Genomic DNA, 26307 nt, shown 5'->3' with positions numbered 1-26307 from the left:
ACACACGTTCCCCTCCCGTGCTCATCCCCACACACATCTTCCCCTCAGTGTCTCTGTCAGGACAGTCACAGAATTGCGCACCATGTCCGACCTATTGACTCTGGCACATGGTCTTTGAAACCTATGTGATAGTCTTTACAATTTTATGTCTCACTTGGTGTGATTTAGATTTTTTTCCCTCTCTCCCCTTTTCATGATGACCTCTGAAAAGCCCCACTTCAGCCCACTCCTCTCGGGATTAAGAATCTAGGGTTACCTAATCTCCGTTAATCTGAACTAAATCTGTCTAATCGGCAGAGAAAATTACACTCACTGAGGTACTGCTCGCGAATAATCAGCGGAGGTGAAACCGCCAAGTTCTCCCTGGAGGGCATTTGGACGCAGCGCGCCGCGCGCACTGGACAATCCGTCACACGCACGGGTCGTGGTTTTATTATTTCACATAACAAACATAAAGATTTGTGGAAGGATCTCTTATTCTGGCACATTCCTTTTTCTTTTTTTTCGCGTTGAAGATAGATTGGCGCACTAAGAAACATGTTGAGTTGTTCTTAAGGATTTCGCAATAGTAATGGTGGATATGAGACAGACACAGAAAGAAAGAGCGTTAGAGAGAGAGAAAGAAAGAAAGAGAGAGAGAGTCGGGGATTTCGCTGTAATCATGTTCGAAGAGTATTGATTCCGGGAGCGCACTCCAATTGGCAGCATCTCTACTATATAGTACAGCGCCGGCGCGTCATCCTCGGCTCACATCGACGGGAGCGAGTTGTAAGCAAATGAGAACATGTGTGGCATCTGAGAAAGAGAGAGGGAGAGAAAGGAGTAAGAAGGAGGTGTGAGAAAAGCCAATTTTCTCGTCCCTGACAACTGGATGCGAGATTTGATTGCCGGGCTATTTTTTCTCTTCTTTTTATATATCTGTATATTTTTTTCTTCTCCCACCCAAGGAAATGATCGATTCGTCACATGCGCACGCCTCTTCATTATAATTGCAGACAGTTGGGGTGCTGTTCAGGCTGAATGGACTTGAATATGTCGCTGCCAGCGTAATCCGTGCAGACTGGAAGATTTAATAATTCACGGTAATCACGCATTATCGCCTCAGTGGATGCTCTCTGCACAGCCCTGGTGATTTTTTTAAAAACCCCTCCTCATCTTATTCTTTCCTGATTCTTCACGTTGTCTTCTACGGGATTTATCGACGGCTGCTTTTGCTTCCTTATCTGAAATATCATCTGTTGCTGCAACTGGAATGAAAAGCCCCCGTGACTGGCTGAGGAACGCTGAAGACTTAGTGTAATAGGATGAGACGGATTGAATAAGACATATTTTTTTCCAATAACATAGCACTCTAGTTAAAATGGACAAGAAATTGCTATTATTTTTATTACTACTCTTATCTCTACACACAAGGTTGTGATTTTATTTTTTTTTTATTCATGATGATTGTCCTACTCCAGTGAATTGGCTCTGATTGATTCTGACTGAGCTTAATAGGCATATTACAAAGCAGATTCCAACGTGAAGTGCTGCTAAAGACAGTTTCGTCCCTTCATTTCGTTTTTTATTTTTATTTTTTATTTTAATATATTTTTCTCTAAAGGGATAAATGTTGATGATGGAGGACGACGAACTGGACGCTCATCAGGTTGATCCGGACTTCGAGCCGCAGAGCCGGCCTCGCTCTTGCACCTGGCCACTGCCATGCCCGGAGGACTTCCCCGGCGGACAAGAGGTGAGCGGGGGTCTCCCGCTGGCCAGCATCAAAGTGGAGCCGGAAGACGTGCCGGCGTGCAGAGCCGGGCTCGCGGGCGGCAATCCGGCAGAGCTAAAGCACCCGACCGGGGCCCCGGCACCCACGGTCGCGACGCACCCGTGCCTGGCCGGCGCAGCGCTCGACGTGACCGGGTCCTTGCGCAAAGCCAAGTCCTCACGTCGGAACGCGTGGGGAAACCAGTCCTACGCGGATCTCATTACCCGCGCCATTGAGAGCACCCCGGAGAAGAGGCTCACGCTGTCACAGATCTACGACTGGATGGTCCGTTATGTGCCCTATTTCAAGGATAAGGGCGACAGCAACAGCTCGGCTGGCTGGAAGGTAAGAGAAGAGAGCTCGCGACCAGCGTGGCTGGGTTTGACGTGTTAATCAGTGATAATAGTTTATTGATCATTATTCCCTGATTCATTAAGGTACCCCCCTTGTACACATGTTAGTGTGGGATTCCGTGTCAGTTAGGCATGAATGGCGCCATGCCTTATCTTGTCTTAGTTCATTACCGTCTGTCATTCTAATATATCACCAATTCTGGATGTAACAGCCTGACTCTTTCCTCCAGCCAACAGAAAGCCAAAGAGTCCTCAGTGTTTGTACTTGTGGGCGACATCAGTTCAGGAACACGGGGTGATTTATATAGTGAAAAAAAAGAAAAAAAAAGAAAAAAGTATCTACCCCTTAGATACTATTTTAACTTTGTTTTGCCATAATATCAGTTAGACATTTCAAGTTATAAAAAGCGTTCTGAAAAAAGGTAGTTCTGAAATTATTATTTTAATCAGCAAGATGTGCTCAATGTCTATGAATGTGTGGAAAATAGATCTTTAAACTCACCAAATAGCTTCAAGAGAACCTGTCTCACAACATGAAGTAGGCTACAGGATTTCTTAATGCAACACTGAAATCCATGAACAGATGGGAAACAAGAGCATTAACGTCTATCAGTCCACATATGGTCACAATGCTATTTCTTAGGCATTGGCACTCCGGCAAACCACAGTGAGCGCAATTACCCACAAATGGAGGAAACATGGACTAGTGGCACACCTTCTCAGGAGTGGCAGGAGTGCATCAGCCACTCCATATATGAGTTGAACCCAGACCAATATTTGAGGCACAACTTCTGCTAACGTTGATGTTTATGATTCACATAAGAAAGAGACAGGGCAAAAATAATTTATGTGAGATCCTCAAGGCATAAAGCAGTGCTGAACAATAAGAGCACAAGTGTTTCAGAAAAGCATTTTGATAATACCCACAGCTCTCATGGACTGATGATACAATTTCATGGACTGATGATACAAAAGAGGAACTTTTGGAAGTTATGAGTTCTGTTTCATCTAACAAACCATGTCGGAAAAAGAAGATATGGATTGTCAAACGTGGCGGTTGTAGTGTGATGGTCTCAGCTGGTTTGCTGCTTCAGGACCAGAAGAACTTATCATAAGTGATGGAACCATGAGTTGTGCTTTCTTGCTCTCTGTCTGAAAATGTTGGAGTGACCTGGCCTAAGTCTGGACTTAAATCCAACTGCATTTCTGTTAAAATGACCTTAAACAGGCCATTTATGTCCAAAACGTGACTGAATTGAAGCACAGCTGGAGAGAACAGGGAACAAAACTTGACAGTGATGTGACAGACCGATTGCTAATTATCAAAGCTAGATGGAAGTTGTTGCTATCAAAAGTGATACAACTAGTCTTATGTGATACTTTTTCACATAAGACTAGTTTAATTATAACCCTTCACAAATGAAATCATAAAGTTCAAACTACGTTTTGTGTTTTCTAGCGCTATTTTTAACATTTGTTAAAATATATTTGATGATATGAAATATTTAAGTGTGACAAAAAAAAAGAAAAAAAATTGGACAATTCGCAGCAATTGCAGATGTCAGAAGTAAACGTGTTTCCATGAGAATTGTCAGTTTGCATTCCTTTTCATCCAGCCGTTTGAGAAGGATCAGTAAATCAACAGAGTGACCCTTGTGGGAGACCACAGGTCAACCGTCCACAGTGTAAATATTCACAACTGACCGCAGCTTACCACCACTGCTGGCTGGCTGGCTGAGAGTCTAACCTCCTGGACATCTGCCCATGTTATCAGCCTCTCCAACCAGTCTCATCTTGTTTCTATTCATTATGGCTTTCTGAGGACAGCCAGAGGAGGGCAGTGAGAGCAGCAGAGCAGCGGTTGTTGTCCTGATGGTGAAACCTTGAACAGAGCTTTTAGAATAGATGCTTAAAAAAATACTTCTAAAAAATCCCCTTTGTATGGTCAAAGTGATACCAGACTGGACTCAAATCCAGTTTCCTGGACTCAAAAATCAAAGCGACTACAGATAACTGCATTGCAGTTAAAACTAAATTACATTTAAGTCATAAGGCTTTGACTAAAACTGAATTAAAATGTGCTGTCAAAATTAACTCTACATTTCTGGTCAGAGGAACCATCTGACAGGAGCAAGTAATTGGGAAAATGAACAAATTAGTGTTAAATTAAACTGCTGTAAACATGTTTCTTTTCACAGCTTTACATTTTTTGTCAGACACTTACTGACGGGAAAAGCTTTACAAGTTTCTTTCTTACTAAGTGTTTCACTCAGGACAGTCATTAGTGGTACACCACCTCCCGCTTTGCAAAGAATGCTTGGGATTCAGTATTTTGTTAGGTATCATAATCTAAATGGCAGGAATTCACAATTTGTACAGCAATATGACATTCATCCTGTTGAGTGAAGTCTCACTGCAACAGGTGCCCAAATCTGACACACTGATGGTGCCCATGTGTGGATTTATCACAGCTGATGTTGTCAATGCAACAATCATTTCACCATTGCATTTACATCTCGGATTGTTCAGTTCTAAATTAAAGGCTAAAAAATATTGTTTGTATTAACTTTTTTAACAATTTTGAATTAGTAGTTCTTTGAAGACTGTTGATGTCCAGTTTAGTCTGTACCCCCACAGGACTAGCTGTCAGCTTCGGCCTCAGTGTCCAACTAAGACAGAGGCCAGCATTTTTCTGAATGAACATTCAGAAGAGGTATAAGAGTTTAACAGAAACTCACTACTACCACTCTGAACTACCCCTGTAAACCAAGCCCTCCCCCTTTTGGCCGTCTTGACTGGTGAGGTGTGTCACCAGGTAAGCTTTGTTTCATCTGCATCAGCAAATGAAACAAAGCCACAGGGCCTCTGCCCCTAAAGCACCCAATTCCCCGCCTGCTATTTATGAAACTGCAAATTAGGGGGATTGGACAGTGGCAGTCTGAGGTTGTTGGCTATTTTGGTCCACAGGCGAGACATTGACTATACCAGGTAATGACAGGGATTAGGAAAGTCATTTAAAGCAGGCATTGGTAATGTCAGTAACAGGGTTGACCTGGTTTTGGTCAGAGGCAGAGTGGTAGTGTAAACATACACTATGAAGTCACATGTGGGAAACTTGGACCAAAGAACTTATTAAAAGTGTATACATTGTATTTGTTTTTGATGCATCAACTTTGTGATACATTTTTAGGCTCTTTTTTGATTGGCTTTAATTTATTAATTTGTTTTAACTTTGCAGAACTTTTAGTGTAAAATAAACCCTGTAGCATAATGTTATGCAAATATCCAGGATTGTAGTATTATATAATGAGAATTCCTGTCGCCTTTGCCAGAGCTTTTGGAAAATAAAGGATGCTATAACCTACATATAATTTTACGGTCATAGTAAGCGATTATATTTTACAACAATGTTTGCAATTTGGTGAGCACCACTTCTGTCATCCATTATATTTTAATCTTAGCATGATTGTGTTGGAGGAAATATGTTTGATGTGAAACTTCCGTTCTTTTCTGTTATGGCACAAAAAAGGAGGAGTGTGTTGTTGGTTGCTGCTGATGAAATAAAATGAAATTAGGAGCCACAGCTTTGTAGCTTGACTCTGAGTTTTAGGGGTGGGGGTTGAATTGAGAGCGATGGATTAAAGGCAAAGGCAAAATTTAAGGCAGTTCCTGTAACACCTAAATTAGAACCAAGCGCAGAGGTTCTAGAAAAATCTTGAGAAGCTGTTTGTGCCTCTGCGACTCTTGTTGGACAAGACCCAATTCTGCCTTGTTAATGGGTGCTGGTAAGGCTGCTCACCTATGCCATACAGATAAGCTCCTATAAATACCTAATGCCTTCTGATTTCTAGGAAGACTGCTGTCCTGAGGTTACAACATTTTAATCAGCTCTTCACTGGAGGGAGAATACCTAGAACTCTGTTGTTGTTTACTTGTTACGCTTTCCAGAAGGATTATTGTGGTTTTCTTGTTGGTACCTAAACTGGCACAATAAAGCCACAGCCCTGTAATTGATCTAAACCAGACTAAGAAAAGTAAATCAGGAAAAGTCCCTGAATCACCTCCATGTCAGAGCTGAACTGTTCCAGTTTCCATCCGCCACTATAAGACATTAAGGACAAATGTTTGGTACATGTATGCTGGGAGACACATGCCAGTTGCAACAAAGCATCATTGCTTGGTAGTGTGTGTCTTTGTGGGGGCTTCTGCAGGGGGAGGGGCTGTCTACAACTATAGGCGTCTGTGTTTTAACCCCGTGATCGGTCTGACAGCATGTCACTGCAGTGAATGCTATATGTAGTCTCCCTCTTGACTTCATAATGCCTCTAATGATGGAGTAGCACTTGGTGTTGGGATTGCCCCGTAGGCGCCTGGAAGTTCATTAACTTCGAGGGGGTTAGATGATGCCATTGTTATGCTACGGGCTTTCTTTATTGTATATGCCAGTAGAAGTGGCTCTAGGCTATGAAAGTCCATAATTCATTAACGCTTTTTGTGTATTAAGTATAAAGAGGTGTTTGATAATCACTTCCAGGATATTAAGAACATTATATATATTTATGTGCAGATTATGCCTACATCTTAATACTTTACATTCACATTTTTTCTTCTGCTTTATTGCAGTGGCAGAGCTTGTTCAGGCGCTTACGCTGGTCAGATCTCAGCGGATTGTGCAGCAGGTCATTGAGAGTGCCAGGCAGTCACTCAGACGCTTTTATCCAAGGCGACTAGACTGTTATTTATAAGGCAACGTTAGCTTGAGGTTGGTGTAGGGCCAGCAGGGCAAAGGGTCATTGGGGCTTCCTTTATTGACAAAAATCAGTCAGAGCAAAATAAAAAAATAAATACAAGCATCAAGATGGTAGCAATCTGAGAGGAAAAGCAGAACATATTTATCAATACAATTGATTCATATATACAGATATATACAATTTCTTTTAATCCTGCCACTAAAGAGTAGGTCAAGAAGGTTCTGTCAATGGTGAAATATAAAACAAACAAAAAAAACATGCCTGAATAGACTTGAAACTTTCAGCTGCATGTTTGATTTGTTGTATTTGTATGTCCTGATATATGCTTGCTCACTTGATGATGGTGGAGAATGCTGGGGGGGAGCAGAAGCCTTCAGTTGACTCACAGTTTATCCTCCCTGTTGGCTCAGAGGAGCTAACTTATTTGGGAATTTGACTGAAGCATGCACATGCTCACACTCACTCAAAATGAGAGCATATCATGCATGCTGGACAGATTTATGGTGCAGGATTATGAACACCTTACATCTCCCCTGGGCTCTTCTACCTGAGCCAGTTTGGGTTCGAGCAGTACATTTCGTTTGAATCAAGTATCTGATGCCAAGAAGCCCATTTTCACTCCCTCCACCCCTTTTCCTACAGCAGCCTTCAGGCAGCCGTGACAGTTTATTTCTCACTGAAATGATTAATGTACATGCAAATTACCAAGGCATGGGCATGCATTCAAATATGGCAGACAACGATCAGGAGAGAGTAATATGAAAAACAATATTCCTTTGCCTTTGATATTATTTTTCCGCCTCTTATCACAATATCTACCAGACACCCTTTTTATCTTCCCATTTATCTTCTTGTGTTCTTCTTATGCACTGACTTTCCATCCATTAGACATTCTATACATTCTTTCTGTCTCAGTGGTTTTAGGTATAAGGGCCAATTGAGGTGAAGAGTCTCTCCCAAGGGAGCTGCAGCGTCAAGGTTTTGAGCTTTAGCCACGATCCAGACTGCCTCAAGCAGTGTTCTTCTTCTTATTTAAGGCATTACCACAGAGATAGAAGGATAACAATGCTGAATTTTGTCCAGATCAGATAGCAAATGGCTTTTTAGAGGAGGAGATTGTCATTCCCATTTGGACATATTTGGGCTAATTTGTGTCTCATGCTTGTCTGAACTTAATGTCAGCTGCTCAAGCAGTTTGCAGTAACCCATCTCTCTTTTAGTTTCAGATCCAAATAATTTGTGATATCTTCATGAAGATACTTTGTGATTTTTGGAGTGAGGTTATTTTAAAAGGTTGAGGTCACTCAAAAGCAAATCTTAAATCTATTCTAATTAGAAGCTCAAAGCCACTGAAAAAACTACCCACTGCTGAAGTCCAGTAACCTGTCTCAGTGCACTTGAACTTGGCACGTTCCAGTGTGGTCTAAGGTGCTAATTATGTAACACTTGTGATGTGATGTATTATTTTTTTATCAGCTGGTATTATCTTACAAGACAGAGGTAATGCTCTTAGTGTTTTTATTTTATATAAATGCAGATTATCTGAAGCTGAGGTGTTACCAGAAGCAGAGTCTAAGCAGAGTTTTAATGTATTAAAACAACTCCAGTCACTAAAATATCATAGATATTCATGCTAATGCTATTTTATGAACCTGTTATAATGGTTCATAACATTATAATGTTTACATGTTTTCATTTACATAGAAGCCAATGATTTTTTAGACAGGAAATGGATGGATGTGTTTTACACAGGAAGATCACTATAGGTCCTCCACTTCATGCCTTAATTTTGGGTGTAGATAATTATCAGCTTTGTTCAAATACCCGCCCAATACGAATATGTTGATGGGTTTTTCTTTTGAGAATCTTGTTTGCATGACTTCTTTGAAGTTTTTGAGACTAGTGTTGTTTTTGCAGGGTAGAAACCTGCTGCCAGACCAGCTGTTAGCTTCAGCCCTTCATGACCAACTGATCTGGATTTATACTAATTTAAGACACCAACAGTATTTTATTATCTACTTTTAACAGAACCGCTCTTCAAAAGTCCTCAGCAATGCCTTTAATTGTGGTTTTTGCTTTCCTTAGCACACTTAACCTTATGCCTATGCTATTCTGTTCCCATTGCACCATTTAGTGGGTTGATTTCCAGTATTCTCTCTGGCTCAGACACACATATTTGTAGAAAACACACAACTGTATTACTACCTCAAACCACCCATGAAGGAACACTCTGTTCTTCAGCGGAAGAATCCTTTTTTTTAGGATACAAGTGGGCTGACTATCTGTTAGTGGAACCAACATTCAGCTGTGTTTCTTTGCAATCGTATTTCTTTATATGTTTTGCAACCTGTCCGACTTTTTGACAATTGCCACATTGAGAGGGTGTGGTTGGGTTCATTAAGCTCTTGTGGGTTTTGGACAAAGCTATGGGGACAGAATGCAGTGTTCATTTCTTTTTGAGGCCATGTTTGGTTTGATACCATGGAGATTTAATTGGCCAAGAAAGGCCTTATGAGTTACCCCACTGGAGTGATCTCTTTCTAGTTCTGTGGAACCAACCCGGAAGGAAACACAGAAAAGATGCAAGTTGTGGACCAGCTCCTGAAATACCCACATTTTATATGTTTTCATTTACATAGAAGCCAATGTAAATGTAAAGAAGGAACAAAAACGTTCATTTGCTTCTTCTTGGTTACCTGTCAGTTAAAATCTGGTAACACCATCATCTCTGTTACTTCTAGTTCTGTTAATACTCCATGCAAACTCTACTTACATTTTAAGGGTTAGTAGCTGGTTAGAGATTTCATCTTCTTCAGCAGAAGAAGATGAAAAAATATGTCTAAAAATCTATATATATATATATATATATATATATTATATATATATATGTGTCACAAATCCATACTGTTTTGTAATTAGTGTAAAGCAGTTCAGCTTCCCTCTTGATGCCGTACAAGCAAAACAAATTTGAATCAAATGTTAAATTAAGAATGCTATGTGGGATATTTGTGTATTTCATGTGAAATTGTGTTGTTCTGAAACAGTTGTCTAATTTAAGAGAAATATTTGTGGTGGAATTGTCAGAAATGGTTCAGATTTCCTCCTATGAGTTGACTGTTTTGGCCTTCTTTGTGGTTGAAGTTTTGGACGCTGTCTGTAGAGGCACGCTTGTTGCTTATCTGTGTCAGTGTGCACATTGTGTGATTGCAAATGTGAGTGCCTCCCTCTCTCCTCTCTTCTTTATGAGTGCGTCTGCGTGTGCATGTGGGTGTGTTGTGGTGGTAGCGGTGGAGGTGGTGTTGTGGGGGGCTGATGGGCTCAGTGGGAGCCTGGGTCCTGGGGGAACAGCTCTCGTTAATAATTCAGACGAGGCTCATTATCAAGGCAGCGCAGATTTCTCCCTGATTCCACCTTAATTGCAGGCAGGCTGCTCCACTCAGGCAGGCGGTAGTCACGCTGGGTTGACTCTCTCTTGTCTTTTTTTTTTTCTCTCCACCACTACAGGGCCCACTTTGCTCTGCCCCGTCTTCAGGACTCACCTCTGTCACAGCGAGACAGCCTCTGGCTAGTCTGCTTCATGTTAACGTGTGCCTTAATAGCATATTGTACCGCATATATGCTATTTTTACTTGTAATTAAAGATATGCTTCATGCATGTCCAATTAAATGCAGACTTTGTGCATTGCCGCGATATGTTGTAGTATCTTGGTCGACAAAAAGTCAGCCTGTATGTTGGTTAATAAAGTCCATTATTAAATTAATGGTGAATCCAAACAAATGATCTAAAATGTCACCATTCATAGTAGAAGTGGGCTGTTATTGTGTTGTTTACCATTTAGTGTGGAAGGTTTTTGAGCATAGGAATTTTGATCTATCATTATCATAATTTCACTTATTAATGTAAAATAAATAGCAAAACAAAACTGATAGTATAATCTGAAATTTTATTTTTGCTATTGTCTCCAATGTTTGTGAAGCAACAATTAATATCTGCAAATTCAAAAATGTCATTAAATGCCGTTACTGTGTGCAGCTTAGTGACAAAACTCACTTTTTTAAATAAGTGGCATCCCCAATAAACTTGTTGGAAAATAGAATATTTTTCAAGAACAATATTTGTGTGCTTGGTGCTACGAATGTGCAATACAGTCACTGCCATGCTATTACCTAAAAAGTAAGTAACAAAAAAGAGATTTTTTAATCTTTTTTGCTGTCACAATTGTACCATAAAATATCGCAATAAAATCAATAACATCCATATCACCCACCACTAATTCTTGATTAAAACAATCCAAACATTTCAGTAAAAAGAACATAATTATTTTCTGCTCTTTTGCATATTGTTTGTGTTTAATTCTTTACTGCCTTGCATCTTGTTACAGATTCATCTAAAAAATGGGCCATAATACCTTATGAAGCACAGAAAATTCCTAATAGGTTTTTCTTTCATTATAAGCTTTGTGAAATATTATAATGGTGGGTTTATCCTTGAAATCGCCCATGGCATATTATCATACTGATGACATTGTAGAACGTGATTGATATCACTCTACAATAATACCCTTCTTCATGCCCATCTATAAGCTTATGTAATGCATCTTGTCTTCATACTGTAATTTACACTGACTGATGGCTTTCCATTCAGTCCATTTAGTGAAGCCCTGCAGAGAGATCAGCATAATGGGCCTGATCTTGTCATACATGTATATGAATATTTCAAATCATGCCATTGTAACTAGATGGGGGGAGCTTTAGATAAACAACACAGATGCTTCTTCCTCTTTGGCCACGCTTGAAGATGAAGTGCGCTCCAAGCTGTATTTTCTCTCCCTGCCTCAAAACTGCCTTTCCACAAATCATGGTGCCCATATTTCCTAATTCAATTTTTCTCCCTGTCTGATACCTCTTCCTGTATGCAAGCGATTGATGGCTTTGCGCTCGTGCGTGCCTGTTTATGGGCGTGCACGTTGCCACGTCTGTCCCTGAGAAAGAGATGATGTACGCCGACGTAAACGATGTATTTCACAACACTCCATCTCCAGACCCTTCCTGGCAGCGGTGTGCCGGGTCGCTTGCTTCTCTGAGCCTGTCCATCAAGTATTCCTCCCCACCCTCCTGTCACGGGCCAAAGAATTGTGGGAGGAGAAAGTGGAGCGTGTAAGGGGCCGCCGATCAGTTTACCTGAGCTTGGCGGTCCAGGCGAGTGATGGAGGGAGCCGCAGCATAAAGGGAAATATAGTTAATGCTGACTGATTGGAGCAGGTGGATGGAGGAAAAAAAGAGGGAGCGTATTAGAAAGGAGAGGTAGTGAGAGTTATGCTCAGGAAATTTGCTTGTTATGCTAATGGTGGCTATACTGCAGCCGAACCACGTGTTCAGTGCTGATGGATGGAGCTGCAGAGGTCACATCAGGTAGCAGAGGGTTGAGGACCCTGCCGAGCTGTAATGTCAGCAGGGTCTTTCATTTCTGCTGAAAGACCAAAAGCCATGGGAAGAAATCACTTCATATTTTAAAAGCTTGCACTGTAACACAGACTGTGAAAATATTTTGTCAAATTCTAATTACAAACTGTTTAATGTAATAGACTAACAGAATCTAGTTCAAACATTGAGTGCCTTCCATATTTTTTGCGGAATTTGTTTATATTTGTCAAGCAACTCATGCATGAGCAAATTTGCTTGGGAGAGTCGTCACGTGTGTGAGGAGGTTACTGGATTTGTGTGAGGTTAGGGGGTGACTGTAAGAACAGCTGGGATAAAAGGGGTGAAGGCAGGGGGCCCCTGGGTTACAGATACATTCGGTCATGCATGGGGGTGAAATTCTTTACGGTTCAGATTAGTATGTCAGTTGCATAAATCTGGGTCAGGACACTGGCTCCTGTGTTTAGTATGCTGACCGTGTGAGGTCTGGACTCTAAGTCTACTCATAGCCCTGAATGAACTCAGCTCTGTCTCCAGACCGTCTCCTTTACCTTTCCGTCTTTCTCTGCACTCATTTGTCAGCTTCTTTTTTCATCTGAGGTTCTTTCCACTCTTTCTCCTCAGTTTTCTCTCTGAGCCAAGAGCATTCTTCCAACCCTTCTTCTGTCTCTGTGCCTTTTTTCTTCCCGTACTCTAGGCTCTTTTTTTCTCTTGACTACACATCTCTTTTTTACTGTCAGTCACTCACTGCTTTCCCTTCTTTCCTCTCTTGTTCTATTTCACACACACAGTCCTCCCCACAAAGTAGCCTTTTTATCACTCATTTCCCTCTTCCCTCACTTATTTCTCCTGCTCCTTTCATGTGCTTTTTGAAATTCCCTTTTCATCTTTAGCAGTTTTCCTCTCTTGCCTGTTCTCTTGCTCACACACACACACACACGCGCACATGCACGCACACACCCGCATAATGACACACACACAGGCTCATTCAGTCATTCTTTTATTATCCCAAAACTAAAGTGATAAATGGCTCTCTTTCTTCTTCCTAAATGTCACTCGGGGAATTGTCTCTGCTCACTGATTGACTGGAGTAGAGGGTTGGCCACACATGCACATGTGCCAGTCATGTGCACGTACAAAGTTGGGGTAAAATGGAAGAGGAAAGGAAGATAGAGAGGTAATGTCTTAATGGAAATATTGACTAAAGTCCAGTAGGGTTTCTGGAAGTTTCAGTAAGTTAAATTTAAAACACGTAAGGCCACTTATGAATGATTGTAAATTTGCTGTTACAAAACGCTAAATAAATTTTCTCATACCTACTAGTGTTTTTTTTTTTAAATCTTAATTTCTAAAATATACAATCACAACTACAGATCTCACACACACACACACACACACACACACACACACACACACACACTTACGTTAATATTATTTGGACCTAGTATTAAAAATTTGTATATATTTAGGCTTTTTTAGAACACATCTGCTTTCTGACCCTCCATTTCAGAGAGAAGTCTCTTGTAAAAAAAAATAACATAATAAAATAATAGATAAGAAATATCTTTGCGGCTAACTAGGAACTATTGACCTTTTTTATTCTCATTGAGCTAAGCCTTTGACACCAAATCCCACAACATCCTGCTGAGCAGCTATATAGAATCACCAACACAATGGTGTTTAATGTTTTTCTCTCTGGTTGCACCTCGTACAGCTGAAATATTTTAAATCCGTGTCACACATTCTTGTTACTTCTGGTGTTTTCTAAGGTTCTGTCCTGGGACCTCTTCTGTGTATTATATATGACTTCCATTTAAGATTTTATTTCTCCCATGAATGATAAATGGACTGAACTTATATAACTTATATAAGTCTCTTACCTTCCTCTATAATTGTTTACAAGAACAATTGTTCCCACACAATTTTCCTAAATTGAACAGTCCTACAACAGAAATTTTACACAGACACTCTGAGGGAACCTGCATTCACAAAATATATATACCCTTTATGTGACATCACAGTTTATTGTCTGATATTATGTCCAATTAAAGAAAAAGACATCTGAAGAGATAGTACAGCAAAATGTGTGTGATAGTAATGGTTAATAATGCTCAGTCATTTTCCTAATGTCTCACTCACCATGCCTCGGGTGCTGGAGACTGAAAAAGGTCAACACGACTGGTTGTTACACGTCGTCTTCCCTTATTTCATTCTCTTCACTGCTCAACGGGAACCAAGACGAAAAAGAGAATCCAGAGCTGAACCAGCAAGGATGCTGCTCTGTGTCATCTTTACTTTCCAAACCAGGATAAAGAGATTTAATAGGGAAACGGTCGGGAGACAGACAGACGAGACTAGGGCATAGAATGAAGAAGGGATGAAAAATTAAATTGATGGAGACACGGATGGGGACAGAAGTGGGGGAAATGGAGAAAAAGAATAGTGGAGAGTAGATTATAGGGCTTCTATGCAGGACTGGAAGTTAGACTTGGCTGCACTTCAGCTACACTCTGCACACTTCAGCTCAAGTGTGGCTCCATTAGTGCAGTCCCACTGCACTGAGAATGCCATGCACTCTAAGATGTAACACACACATATGCACACATACATACACAGACAAAGTAAATGTTATCTCCACTGTTCTTGCATGTACATGCAAAGCCCCACAGACGTAGTGTACAGGTGATTTACAGCAGCACTACTCTCGGATGCACATTTACCCAAAAAGCTACACTGACCTCGTGCTGCTCTCTGTTTCCCTTTTCTCCTCTGTCCCATGCCTGCATACATACACACACATTTGCAATCTCTACACTATCCACCAGATTGCTTCCCGTCAAAATAAATAATTAAATGTCTGCAATAACAGCTTCTGAAAAAAAGATCCCTCAATTAGTGCAAAATGGGTAAATGGCATGGGGTAAGGGTGATGGGAGGGAGGGTTGCACTGCACGCACACACACACATATGAGCTGTTACATAAGTCAAATCATGACCCATGACATTTTTTTGCACAGTTGTGCAATGGTAATTTGCCCCCTTCCCTTACAATCAGCTTAGAGAAGTCTTTTCTCAAATCCTTACAAGCGATCATACAAGAGATCAACAGGGTTGAGATCTGAATGAGTGGCAATGAGGTGCCAAAAGGGCAGCTGAGGGGAAGCTACTGAGGTCTAGGCTGCTTGTGTGTGTTGTGCGTGTTTACAACTTTACAACAAATATCCTCAACACTCTTGTGGTCATATGAGACAGAGTTATTTAGACCTCACAATGTTTTTACTCTGTATGAAGTCTGTCGGGGTCGCGCTGACCCGGTGTGCGATTTTACAAGTTTTTGAGTGTGTGTGTGTGTGTGTGTGGCTTTGGAAATTGACGTTCTGACGGGACAATCGCCCTGCTACCCCGCTGTCCGATCGTGACATTTACCATGCTCCTCCTGAGCATCATTCTAAGAGTATGGGAGGGTCAAAGAATCCATGTTTTTGCAAGGAAATTATTTTTTTTTCTTGAGAAAGGTTTGATTTAATGAGTTGTTATCAACTGAAAGATGCTAAACACTACGGTGCTGTTCTCATTTGGATCATTAAATCCTGGTGGAGACTTTTCAGTTCAAGTTCTGCTGGAGTAATTGTTCTTTGAAGATTTGCTTTTCTTCCATTTTGCAGTAATAGCTCTCACCTTGGTTGAGTTGAGTCCTAAAGCCTTTGAAATGTCTTTGAAACAGGGGCCATTTGTTCAAATTACACTTATCTGATATAATTTGTTCAGTTCAAAAAAAATATTATAGGGGAAATATTTTTTCAGGCGTGTAAGAATAGAAGAAGTGTCACTCTCACCTATGAAATATGTTACATATGTCTAAATAAGGCAATAGTGACGTTGATGTGCCCTCTGTTTCAGTGAGTCACTCTCAGCCTCATTTTATATCTGAGAGCATCCAAAATCTCTGTGTTTTAGCTGAGCTGGCATCTGTCCAGGTTACTTTGCACAACCTCATGATATTGCTGTCCTGCTGTCATCAGCTGGGTTGTAGCGCTTAACTGCACCCACAGCTGGTGCCAACACCAAACCCACTAATGTTTCACTGGGACAAGTGTATTACAGAATCGGCCCTAATCTGTGTGTGATAAATGCTATGACGGTAATGCAAACAGATGGATCCCTGAGCATGGAAAGTTTTTGAGCTAAGCGGAACCAGGGTGGCCAAATTTACACTTATGATAGCAGAGCTAGTCTTCTAGAGCCTGCTATGTTTATTTAATTTGTCTCGCATGTTGATTGTATTATTAGGTTTGCTGTGCAGGTAGCAGAGGTCTATGAGTCTACAGGTGATGTACCAGCACAAACTAACTCATAATTGTTAAGTATTAGGTAAAGGGTACGCTGATACCCCTAAGTAAAAATCCAGTGCAACCAAGCATCTTCAGAAGTTATGCACACTTGTATAAGTTGATGTGAATAGAAATACGGCTGAATCTGGGGCACTGGATAGTACTGAAGCGTTTAACTGCCAGAACTTGCAAATAAATTCAGGGGCAGCATCTTGTTATCACGATAACATCTCTCGTGATAACTGGATATAAAACTCATTAAAACTAGAACACTGTAGCGTTTAAATGAGGTATAAAACTCGTTATGATGCAATTTATATCTCATTAAAATCAAAATATCTTCTTATTTAAATCAGGAAGGTCGTAATAGTAAAACAGCAACATCTCTTGGGATGTTTAAGTATCATCTAGAACACAAGTATCAAACTCAAGGCCCTCGGGCCAAATGCGGCCCACCATAGCAATTAAGGCGGCCCTCTAGAGGCTAGAGGGCCACCTAAATTGAACTTTAAGATAACATTTGTCCGGTTATTTATTTATTTATCAGTCAATTCAATTTTCATTTGTGCAGGACCAAATTACAATAATGTGAAAAGATGATACAAATATTTACATTTTAAGTTATTGTAATGGTATACGGATAATATTTTATATTTAGTAATATATAAAATATTTTAACAGTTTTGCCAATGGGCAGTTTTATTAATACATTCTGCCATATCTAACCCTTTTAATGACATTTATGATGTTGATGCTGCCCGAAATGAAAGTATACTCTGGTCTAGAAAATAGGATGTGAAGGAGTCAGAGTAAACCTCTGTGTAACCTTATAAGAAGTTCTAATCTGTAGTGCTCTTTTATATCTCTTTCTCATGAGAATGTTTTCCATTTTTAACCAGTTTTGAGTTTTGCTATAATGAGAATCTTTCATTATAACTATCTCATCATGTTATTAAAACTTTCTGTAACGTGAAAGTTTCTCGTTATAACGAGATACTGCTCCTGAATTTATTTCCTGCCTCTGACAGTTGGAATGCACACTGGACACAAAATGTTTTAGTTATTAAAACATTCCAAAACATGTGCTTTGCAAGGCATCATACAACTGTGACCTTATAATAATGCATACTCACACAAACTGCTAGACAAATCACATTTATTGCGCTTGTTTATGCCTACTGGTGCATTGGAAGAAGAACTGGGAAACACTGCAAGATGAAAAACAAAAACAGAAAGAAGCTTATTCCTCAAATGTGTAGAACAGTTGTTTCACCTTGCTGCAGTCAAGAGCAGGTCAAGTAGCAATGATACTCCAGTGCAAGGAGAAGATCAGCTGAAGCAATGTGAGCAAAGATAAAAGCAGGGGGCTGGAATAAAGTGATGGTTAATAAGAAAGAATTCAAAGTGGATCAGTGTGGAGCAGGGAAAAGTAAAACATGTGACATGTGGAGTTTAAAGAGCATGACTTGGTACTGGGAGGGACAGAACGGGTTCAGAAGAGATGAAGGGGGGAACAGGTTAAGATGGGTGAAGGCGCACAGAGTGACAAAACGGGAGACGACGACAGAGGAGGGTACCATGGCGGGCCCTCTGAGGTGGGCTGATTGCGTGACTGAGAGCGAAGTGCATTGCCGTGTGTGTAATACTCTCAAGACGGATATTAAGACATGCTGCCCGACTCACCCAGTTGCTGCCCTCTCTCCCTTTTTTCCTCCCTTGCTCTCCTCCATTCTGCTCCCTCCATCTCCACTAATGATCCTCACGTACTGCCACACTGCAGGGCTGAGTGATGCCCACAGACAGCCGCGCTCAGGCGGAAACACTCCAGCCCCCCCTTCCAGGAGTGCCAGGACACACAGACACACACACACAAAGGAACATGTAGAGGTGTAGCAGCACCTCACATATGTGTCTTAGTCCATGCAATGCACTGACAGATGTGTATTTACATTTATGGGATCCTGACAGTTTGTGCACAAAAACCGAACCCCCCAGTGGTGCTCACAGCCATGCATTTATTGTAAATATGCCTCTATCTGGCGTTATCTGTCTTCAGGTGTTGGTGATAGATGGCTGTGGGCCATCAAAGTAATCACTGGGTACAGCCTGCTGGTTAATGATACTACCAGCAACTCTTTTGCCCTTAGTCTGATGGGGAATATGTTTTTAAAAGTAGAAATTGCTAAAATGTCTGGACAATAACAATGCACATATAATAACTACGCTGAAAGTAAATATGCGCTAATCAAAGTTTTGTGGCTGATTTCCGACGTTAGCTGTTTTAAATTTCACTTGAAGAAGTATTCAAGACCTGTTTTTTTAGCCGCCTTGGGCACACAAATGACACAAATTTTCCGTAATTGCTGTGAAAATGTGGTGATTTTTGTGAAAACCTTAAGCTATTCCATCCCTTCATCCAAGGTTATGTGACTGAGCTAAACATATGCTTCAATCCTCATTTAAATGCTTGATTGACCTCGGGGATTGAATTCTAGTTTGTGTCCTTTTCATTATTATTTTCTCATTTCAACCACTCAAAAATCTCTTATCTGTAAAGTGATAAACTGAATTTTCAAAGCCTGACATCCCAAATGTCTGCAGCTTGTCGTATTTTTTAAACATTTATTTTCTAACATCTGTTGCTGTTTTCAGTCTATGGTTTTGCAATCAAAACAATTGTCGTTGATGCTGCTAGTTTTAAAGTGTGTCAATAACTGATCTATGTGAAATGACATTGTAAGATTTTCATGGCTCAGTGTGAACACTACAGAGATTTTCTTTGCCAGCTCTCACTTTCTTCTGAGTAAGATTAATTTATAAATCTTTTAAACTGCCTATCAGCATAAACTAAGACATTCTCATTTATGACATTCAGTAAATTAGAATGTTATAAAAAAATATTTATTTTGAAGTGTTTATATTTGTAATATTTCATGATTAATGGCTGCAGCTAATAAAGACCAAAAATGTAATTACTAAAACATACTACATATAGCTCTTTTTGTATAATTACTGGACCATTGTGTTGTGTGATGGAGAGATGAGACACTGTGGTAAATAACACGGCCCTGCTGAGACATTAAAGAAGCCCAGGTTCCCTCTATATGGGCCTCCAACCTTTTAATATTATTGGCCATCGCTGTTCTAATCAAAACACAGGCCGATATGTCTGGCTAAGCAAACAGTGATAAAATGATCAATAAACCAAATGATGGTTCTTTTGACATTGTGCACAGGTGTTAAGTACTGCTGGTAAAGGAAATTGGCATTACATGCAGGTTGTGTGCTAAATGGGAATGAAAGGAAATGTGCTTCATGCATCCTTATACCCCACTTTTTTTCCTTCACCTTTCCATCAATATGCTCAGATGCAGCATTGTATGATCAGCCAGTAATTACCCTCCGTGTTGAAGTTATCAGTGATTAGCTTCTGGATAAAGTTTAAGTCTAGATAAAGACAGTGAGCAAAGAGAACTTGAAACCAAGGCTCCCTTGGTTTTGGACTAGAAGTTGAGTGGAAGTGTGATGCTCACAGATTTGAGTGATCGTGAGAATTCTCTGAAACATGCAGCTGTTTACACAGCAGAGGAAATGGTACTGATAACTTGAGAAAACTTCAACGTTGCTTCTCTATAACACTTTTTCCTTCCACTCAACTTTATATTTCTAAGCTTGACCTTGTTATGCTTACCCTTTTTGTGGAGCGTGTCAATACTGTTGTCAGTTCAGTGGTATTCTTTAAATGTAAAAAAAAAAAAAAATTGTCTTGTGTTATTTTGTAATTGCCTAAGAAACTGAATTTTGCTTGCACAAAATCATTCTGTATATAACGTATGAATAACTTTTTGAATTTCAATTACTGAAATAAACAGACTTTGATATTCCTGATTTTTAAAACACACCTGCACTTGTCTATATAAGGCCCTTTGCATCTCCCATCTGAATCCAAGCTGATGCCTGGACCCAGACTAACACAGAAACGTCTGGAATTGGGTCACATCATCCCATGCCTCTAATTAGATGCAGTGAGAGTATCTATGTTGATTCATGGCTGTATGTCTGTATATGCGTCCATATGCCAGGCACTTATAATCCGTTGTTGGCCTCTATGGTAATGAAGAGTCATGGGAAGACATGTTAACCTGCATTTCTGTTTTTGTTGTTGTTGTTCTGAAAGAGACATTTCTGGCATTGCTGCTTGAAATGTGATGAAGTAATAACAATAGAAATGATGCTTATAAATTATCAGTAGGGTGAGGGGAAGGTCAGGTTCAGCTATCAATGTTGCATGTGAAACATTAACATTCAATGTGGAACAATCTCCAATGGAGAGGACCCTTTGGCCTCCAGTACATGCTCTGCTTTGCAAGATTATTTCAATCCATTTGTGAGATGTAACTCCAATTTCCCTGCAGAAGTGAATGGTGCTTGAGATGAAACAACTCTTTACCTTCCTCTTGTAAGTTTAGTCTTTCCTCTTCCTGTGGTGTATCTACATAGGGGGTGAGGAAAAGCATACCTGCTCCTGCAGATTTAATGGCTCTTTGTTTTTCTTTTTTTATTTGTAATTTCACGTGTTTCTTTGCACGCCTCAACATGACTAATAAACTGGGATGTTTGTTAAAAATGAACAGAAATCTTTGAAGTTTTATCCCTAGAAATGAATTTTACATCAGCTCTGTGGGGTGTATGTGCAGAAGGAATCGAGGGTAAATGATCAGCATACACTTGAAGGAGGGTTGATGGGAGGATACCATAGAATTGTGTGCGTGTCTATGTGTGTGTGTGCACACCTGCAAGAGTGTGTGAAGAAAAGGAAGTAAAAGCGAGAAAGAGTAGCGCAGGGCTAGCCTTAATTAAGTTTTCAGGAACCTCTTAAAAGGTCATGGCATGCCTGTGCAGCCCTTCACCACCTCTACCGGCAGGCCCCGCCGAAATTTCACTTTCTCCACTTCCATGCTTTTCTCGTCTCCCTCCCTCAACACCCCGTTGCGATCTATCCAGTCATCAGCCCCCCATCTGTGCACATTAGCCATTCATGAACACACTCATTAGGGTGGGAGTTTGAAGCGATTGTGTTCTCTAGTCTGCGGCTGGAGTGTGGCGATTAATATTTCAGCGTCTCCTGCCGAGGAGCTGAGAGCAAGTTTGGCCCTCTTAGGTTGGAATGGGAGAGCTCCCCCCATTCCCCCCTCCCACACACAGTGGCCTACCAAACTGCAGCCCCCCTCCTGCCCCCCCATCCCCCGTCCCCTATTCTGCCTTTCTCAGACAACTTACAGTATGTTGCCCCTCTGTATCCTTTTTTACACACACACGCACTCATGGTTTGAATACACATTTCGCTCACACACACACAAATGACCCTAACTCAAACTGACTTAATTGGGCTCTTTTTGTTTCAGGAAACGGAGACAACGGGAGGAGGGGTAGTGAATTCTGTCTCTTCTTGCCCCCCTCCCTGCCCCCATCTTTCTCATTCTTTTGAGTCGGAGAGGAATGTCCTCTTTCAACCATTCTTGATTTTGTTTCCTCATAAGCTCTCACTCAGTCTGCCCAAGCTTTGGCCAAGGAGGTGGGAGCGAGTGAGGGGGTGTCAGGGCTGTAATGGGAGGTGGGTTGGTGGCATTCTTCAGCATTCACGCGCAAGCTGAGTTAATTCAGCCTGAATCAATACCCTCTCTCATCCATACAGTACTCTCCCACTTAAAATATGAGAATTTGAGGCAGCCAGGGGCATTGCAGGTTATCAGACTGTCAATATTTGAAGCACAGCTTGTGCACACAGAAGTCATTTTGACGCTGCCTGAAAGCGCTCTTGTTCTCTTTGAATTCACAGACATCTTGTTTCTCTAGACTCTGTCCAACAATTAAGTTGGAATGATTTGGAGGCATACCTTTTTTCCCCCCACTATTTGAGTTCCACTTTGAGTATGAACCTTTGATATTTTGCAATAAAAGAAGAATGAATGCTTTCACATTTTGCAAGTTTTTTTCTCAACTCTTTCATACCATACATTTGTATGAACCTCTTTATCTTTTCTCTGTAAGGCACAAAGGCATTCAATTGGCTCTTGGAAAAGTGTGACATATATATACATACACCATTGACAATCCTAGAAACTTAACCTGAAAGACACCACACTTCTCTTGATTTTTAATATTTTCTTTTGACAATACATTAGTCTAGTGTAATATCATAATTAGTCTTAAAGATTTAGCTTTGTTGATGTGACTAAGCTACAGTATTCAATAAATTTGTGTTTTGATACTACGACAGTACATGTATGGCTAACATTAGCATGTTTCCTCTACATGTTAATATGACTTGTTGATTTCAAATCTAAGTGTGATTCCAGCTAAATCCTGACAAATAATGATTAAATTCTTAGATTTACCATTTTATTTTGAATGTTAGAAATGTTTTAACTGGTGTTTCTGCTGCATTTTGCTCTCCTTTACTCTGGGGAATAACTGAGCACAGAATGCAGAGCAGGACCTGTAAATGGTGAATAAATTCTTTTAAGAAAAAAACAGATTTGTCAGACCAACAAAATAATGCACATGGTCTATTGTACAGAATTGGAACCAATGAACAGAAAAAATGGAACATGGCGTTAGTAATGTCACCATGCAAAACTAGATGTCAGGGAATCTAATACTGTTTTCGGGACATTGCCAGAGCTGTTTGTTTGACTCAGGTGTGTTGGAATGGGAAAACGTCATCTTGCAAGAGGGGATTTCAAAATGTTCTTGAAACACTGCTGGCTTGTGAAATATTAATGTTCACACAGTTTGTCTGAGTGCTAAAATGTTTTCCGTCGTTGTAGGGGATAGTGCTTGTCACTGAAGGTTCGTGCTGCTTCAGAGGGAACACATTTACACAGATAATTGTCCTAATATCGCTTTTAGCTAACAAAGCCTCAGAAATTTAGATCCCTACAACTCCCTCCAAGCAGGCTCCCTTGTTCAAAATCTTTCCTTTGTCATTCACCCACCTCTACCCTCTCGACCTCTCCCATGTGCAGATAAACTAAGCTTTTCATTCTACACATGCCGCCCCTTTTTCATTCTTCTCCTCTATATAGGTGTATGAATAGGTGGGGGTCCATGGTCTGTGCGTGGGTAAGTGGAAGTCTGCGAGCTGAAGTGCAGCATGTGAGTAGGCATTCATAGGGCGCATTGGTGGGTGCAGTGCACATTGATGGCTAATGAAGTTCCCCTGCACCTCATAGCCCCATTAAACTGCTGCCCCCTACCTCTACCCACTTCACCCCCCACCTCTTGCCTTTTTTTCTCCCTAAGGGAGAGAGTTGGCAGGGAGAGAGCTGGCTGCTATAGCAACAACAAGGAATCCTCCCTCTCCCACAGGTCTCCTTAGCAACTGGTAGCTTGGCATTGCAGTAATGAGCGTGCCCAGTGTGCCAGGCTTTGTGTCATGTTTTCCTCTATGTGTCAGAAAGATGGGATAAATTTTTGCACAGGTGTGTAAGTGTGCCTGAGCATGATTATGTGGCTGCTGGGTACAACTTTTTATGAGAGTTAAAATGTGTTATGACAAAGCTGGACATGATTTTTGCCCTCGAAATTGCCAATATGATTTGATTGAAAAAGGAACAAACCTAGCCGCTGACTTTTCTTGACAGACTATTTGTCTTTTCTGAATGTTTGTGCCCTCTGCACATGTGCCCCTGTGGCCCATATTTGTATATTTGTCTTCCTTTCTGTAATTGTGGTCATTCTTCTCTATACTGTGAAATTGAAGCAATTAAAGGGACAATCTGATGAATTTTGCATGCCATGTGCATGGCTGCCTATGAGTTTCCGGCCCTGCTGAAATTAAATTAAACGCTGAGAATGATTTTTATTAAAGTGTGATCTGAGGTGTGCACTGACCTTTAGAATGTAGGAAATGAGATTCTCATTGTTATGAATGAGATTACGTGGAGCCTGAGTGTGAAAAAAACCCTTGGTCTGCATTGATTCTGTTGTTGGCTGACAGTTTCTTTGTATATAGCAGAGGGAGATTTCTGCATAACCAAATCCACACTTTTGCTGTTGGCTATTAAACGACCCGATACAAAAATATTGACACACATGCTCTCATAAATGCAGATTGACTTGCGCACGCTTGCACGCACACATATTTTGCAGATCTTGTAAAAAGAGCTGTAAAAGCCTCTCCAGAAACGTGTTGGTCTTTAACAAGAGGATGGCGAGCCCAGTGGAAAATGTTAGTTTGCTCCCCAGTCGAGGTGTGAAGTGCGAGCAGGCGGCCGGCCCCACAGGTGGCCCATCCCAAACACCTGTTGTGTGAATCCTCTGTGGGAGGGTGTGAGGTCTGCCTACCTTGCAGGCCCCTGTGGAAAAAAACCACACCCATGCTGTACTGTGGCACGTGCATATTCATGTGCTCTTTCCAAATCCAAGGCTCCCCCGTTCTGTGTGTGGGCGTCAGACGCAATGCCCAGATTGTGTCCTCTTTGCGCCCACCGGAAACTCTTGGCTGTCCCTGGCATCGGTAAAGCGGATTTTCCGATCCCCTATCAGGGTCTCAGATGCTACTCTAATCTGTTAGCATCTATTTTTAGCCACAAAAGCTGCGGCAGCCCTTCTCTATCCCACACCCTGTTGCCCCAATGCCAACCCTTCCCCTGGCGCCAGGGTGGGCACAGATGATGGGTTGCCAACCATTGGCTGCAATTAGTGCACAGTCAGGCAGGAATCCCCCACCAACTCCATTACACCCCTCTCCACAGCCACTTCCTGATCTGAGGCTACCAGACACGCTACCACACACTTACTTTCCATTTTAAGCCTTTTTATAAATGGCACTCCTGCAGTGTTGTGGAATAATGGGGTCGAATTCAGAGCACCTTTCACTGTGCTTGGACTCACTCTGCTGTGAAAACTGCAGTCAAGTACAGTGGAAGCCAAAGGAATGAACATTCAAGTTGTACATGTTTAGTTCTGGTGCAAAGATTAGGTGCAGAATGCCGAGTGATTCAACGCAAATCAATGAATGCAACTATTTTCCCCTAAAATTAGAGTTGTACCGAACCAATATTAACTTTGATTTTGTAGTGCCAACTTTGTCTGATTATGATTTCTGTTTCAGATGTATGAATGATATTGAAAGACTTTTTGAAAACTTTTTTTATGACAAAGGAAGTGTTTTATAAATAAAATGTTTATAGTATAAGTACAGAATTTATTTGCTCAAAAGTTTCACTGCTCTCTATTTTCCTCACTAAAATGTTCCACAAATATAGATTTTTCCTCAAATTTATTATAAATGATTTATTTAAACATTTGAGAAGAATTTTCTGTTAAGTTTTCAATTATTTTGTCATTGCAACTGCCTTCCTTAAACATCATCATTATTATATATACTACAGACCAAAAGTTTGGACACACTTTCTAATTGAATCCAATTAGAAGGAGTGTCCAAGCTTTTGGTCTGTACTGTATGTATATATATATATATATAAGCATAGGTTGTCTGGTTAGCATATCTAACCACATTCCACATTAGTTAGTAGACCCTTAATATAAAGGAATCATTAAAATTTTCTTGTGAGACCATGTGAAATCAGCAGTATGTAGTATGCAAATGTCATATCATCGTCAGTTTGTAAAAAGTAAATAAATCCTCGAGGCTATGGTAGGGTGTGACTCATCAGTTCACTTAATAGTGG

The 26307-nt window shown here is 40.7% G+C and overlaps 1 protein-coding gene across 1 annotated transcript in view; it reads left to right on the top strand.

Annotated features, from left to right (window-relative positions):
- The first annotated feature begins 735 nt into the window (after positions 1-735).
- The window catches only part of LOC122831651 (forkhead box protein O3-like), a 36712-nt gene continuing 11140 nt past the window's right edge, over positions 736-26307 (top strand). The window contains exon 1 of the mRNA XM_044118014.1: positions 736-2098. Coding sequence (XP_043973949.1) covers positions 1610-2098 — 489 coding nt within the window. The 5' untranslated portion in view covers positions 736-1609. The remainder of the gene's footprint in view (positions 2099-26307) is intronic.

This window comes from Gambusia affinis, linkage group LG05 (assembly GCF_019740435.1).
Source record: "Gambusia affinis linkage group LG05, SWU_Gaff_1.0, whole genome shotgun sequence".
Classification (NCBI taxonomy): Eukaryota; Metazoa; Chordata; class Actinopteri; order Cyprinodontiformes; family Poeciliidae; genus Gambusia; species Gambusia affinis.
This window is presented reverse-complemented; position numbering and strand designations above follow the sequence as displayed.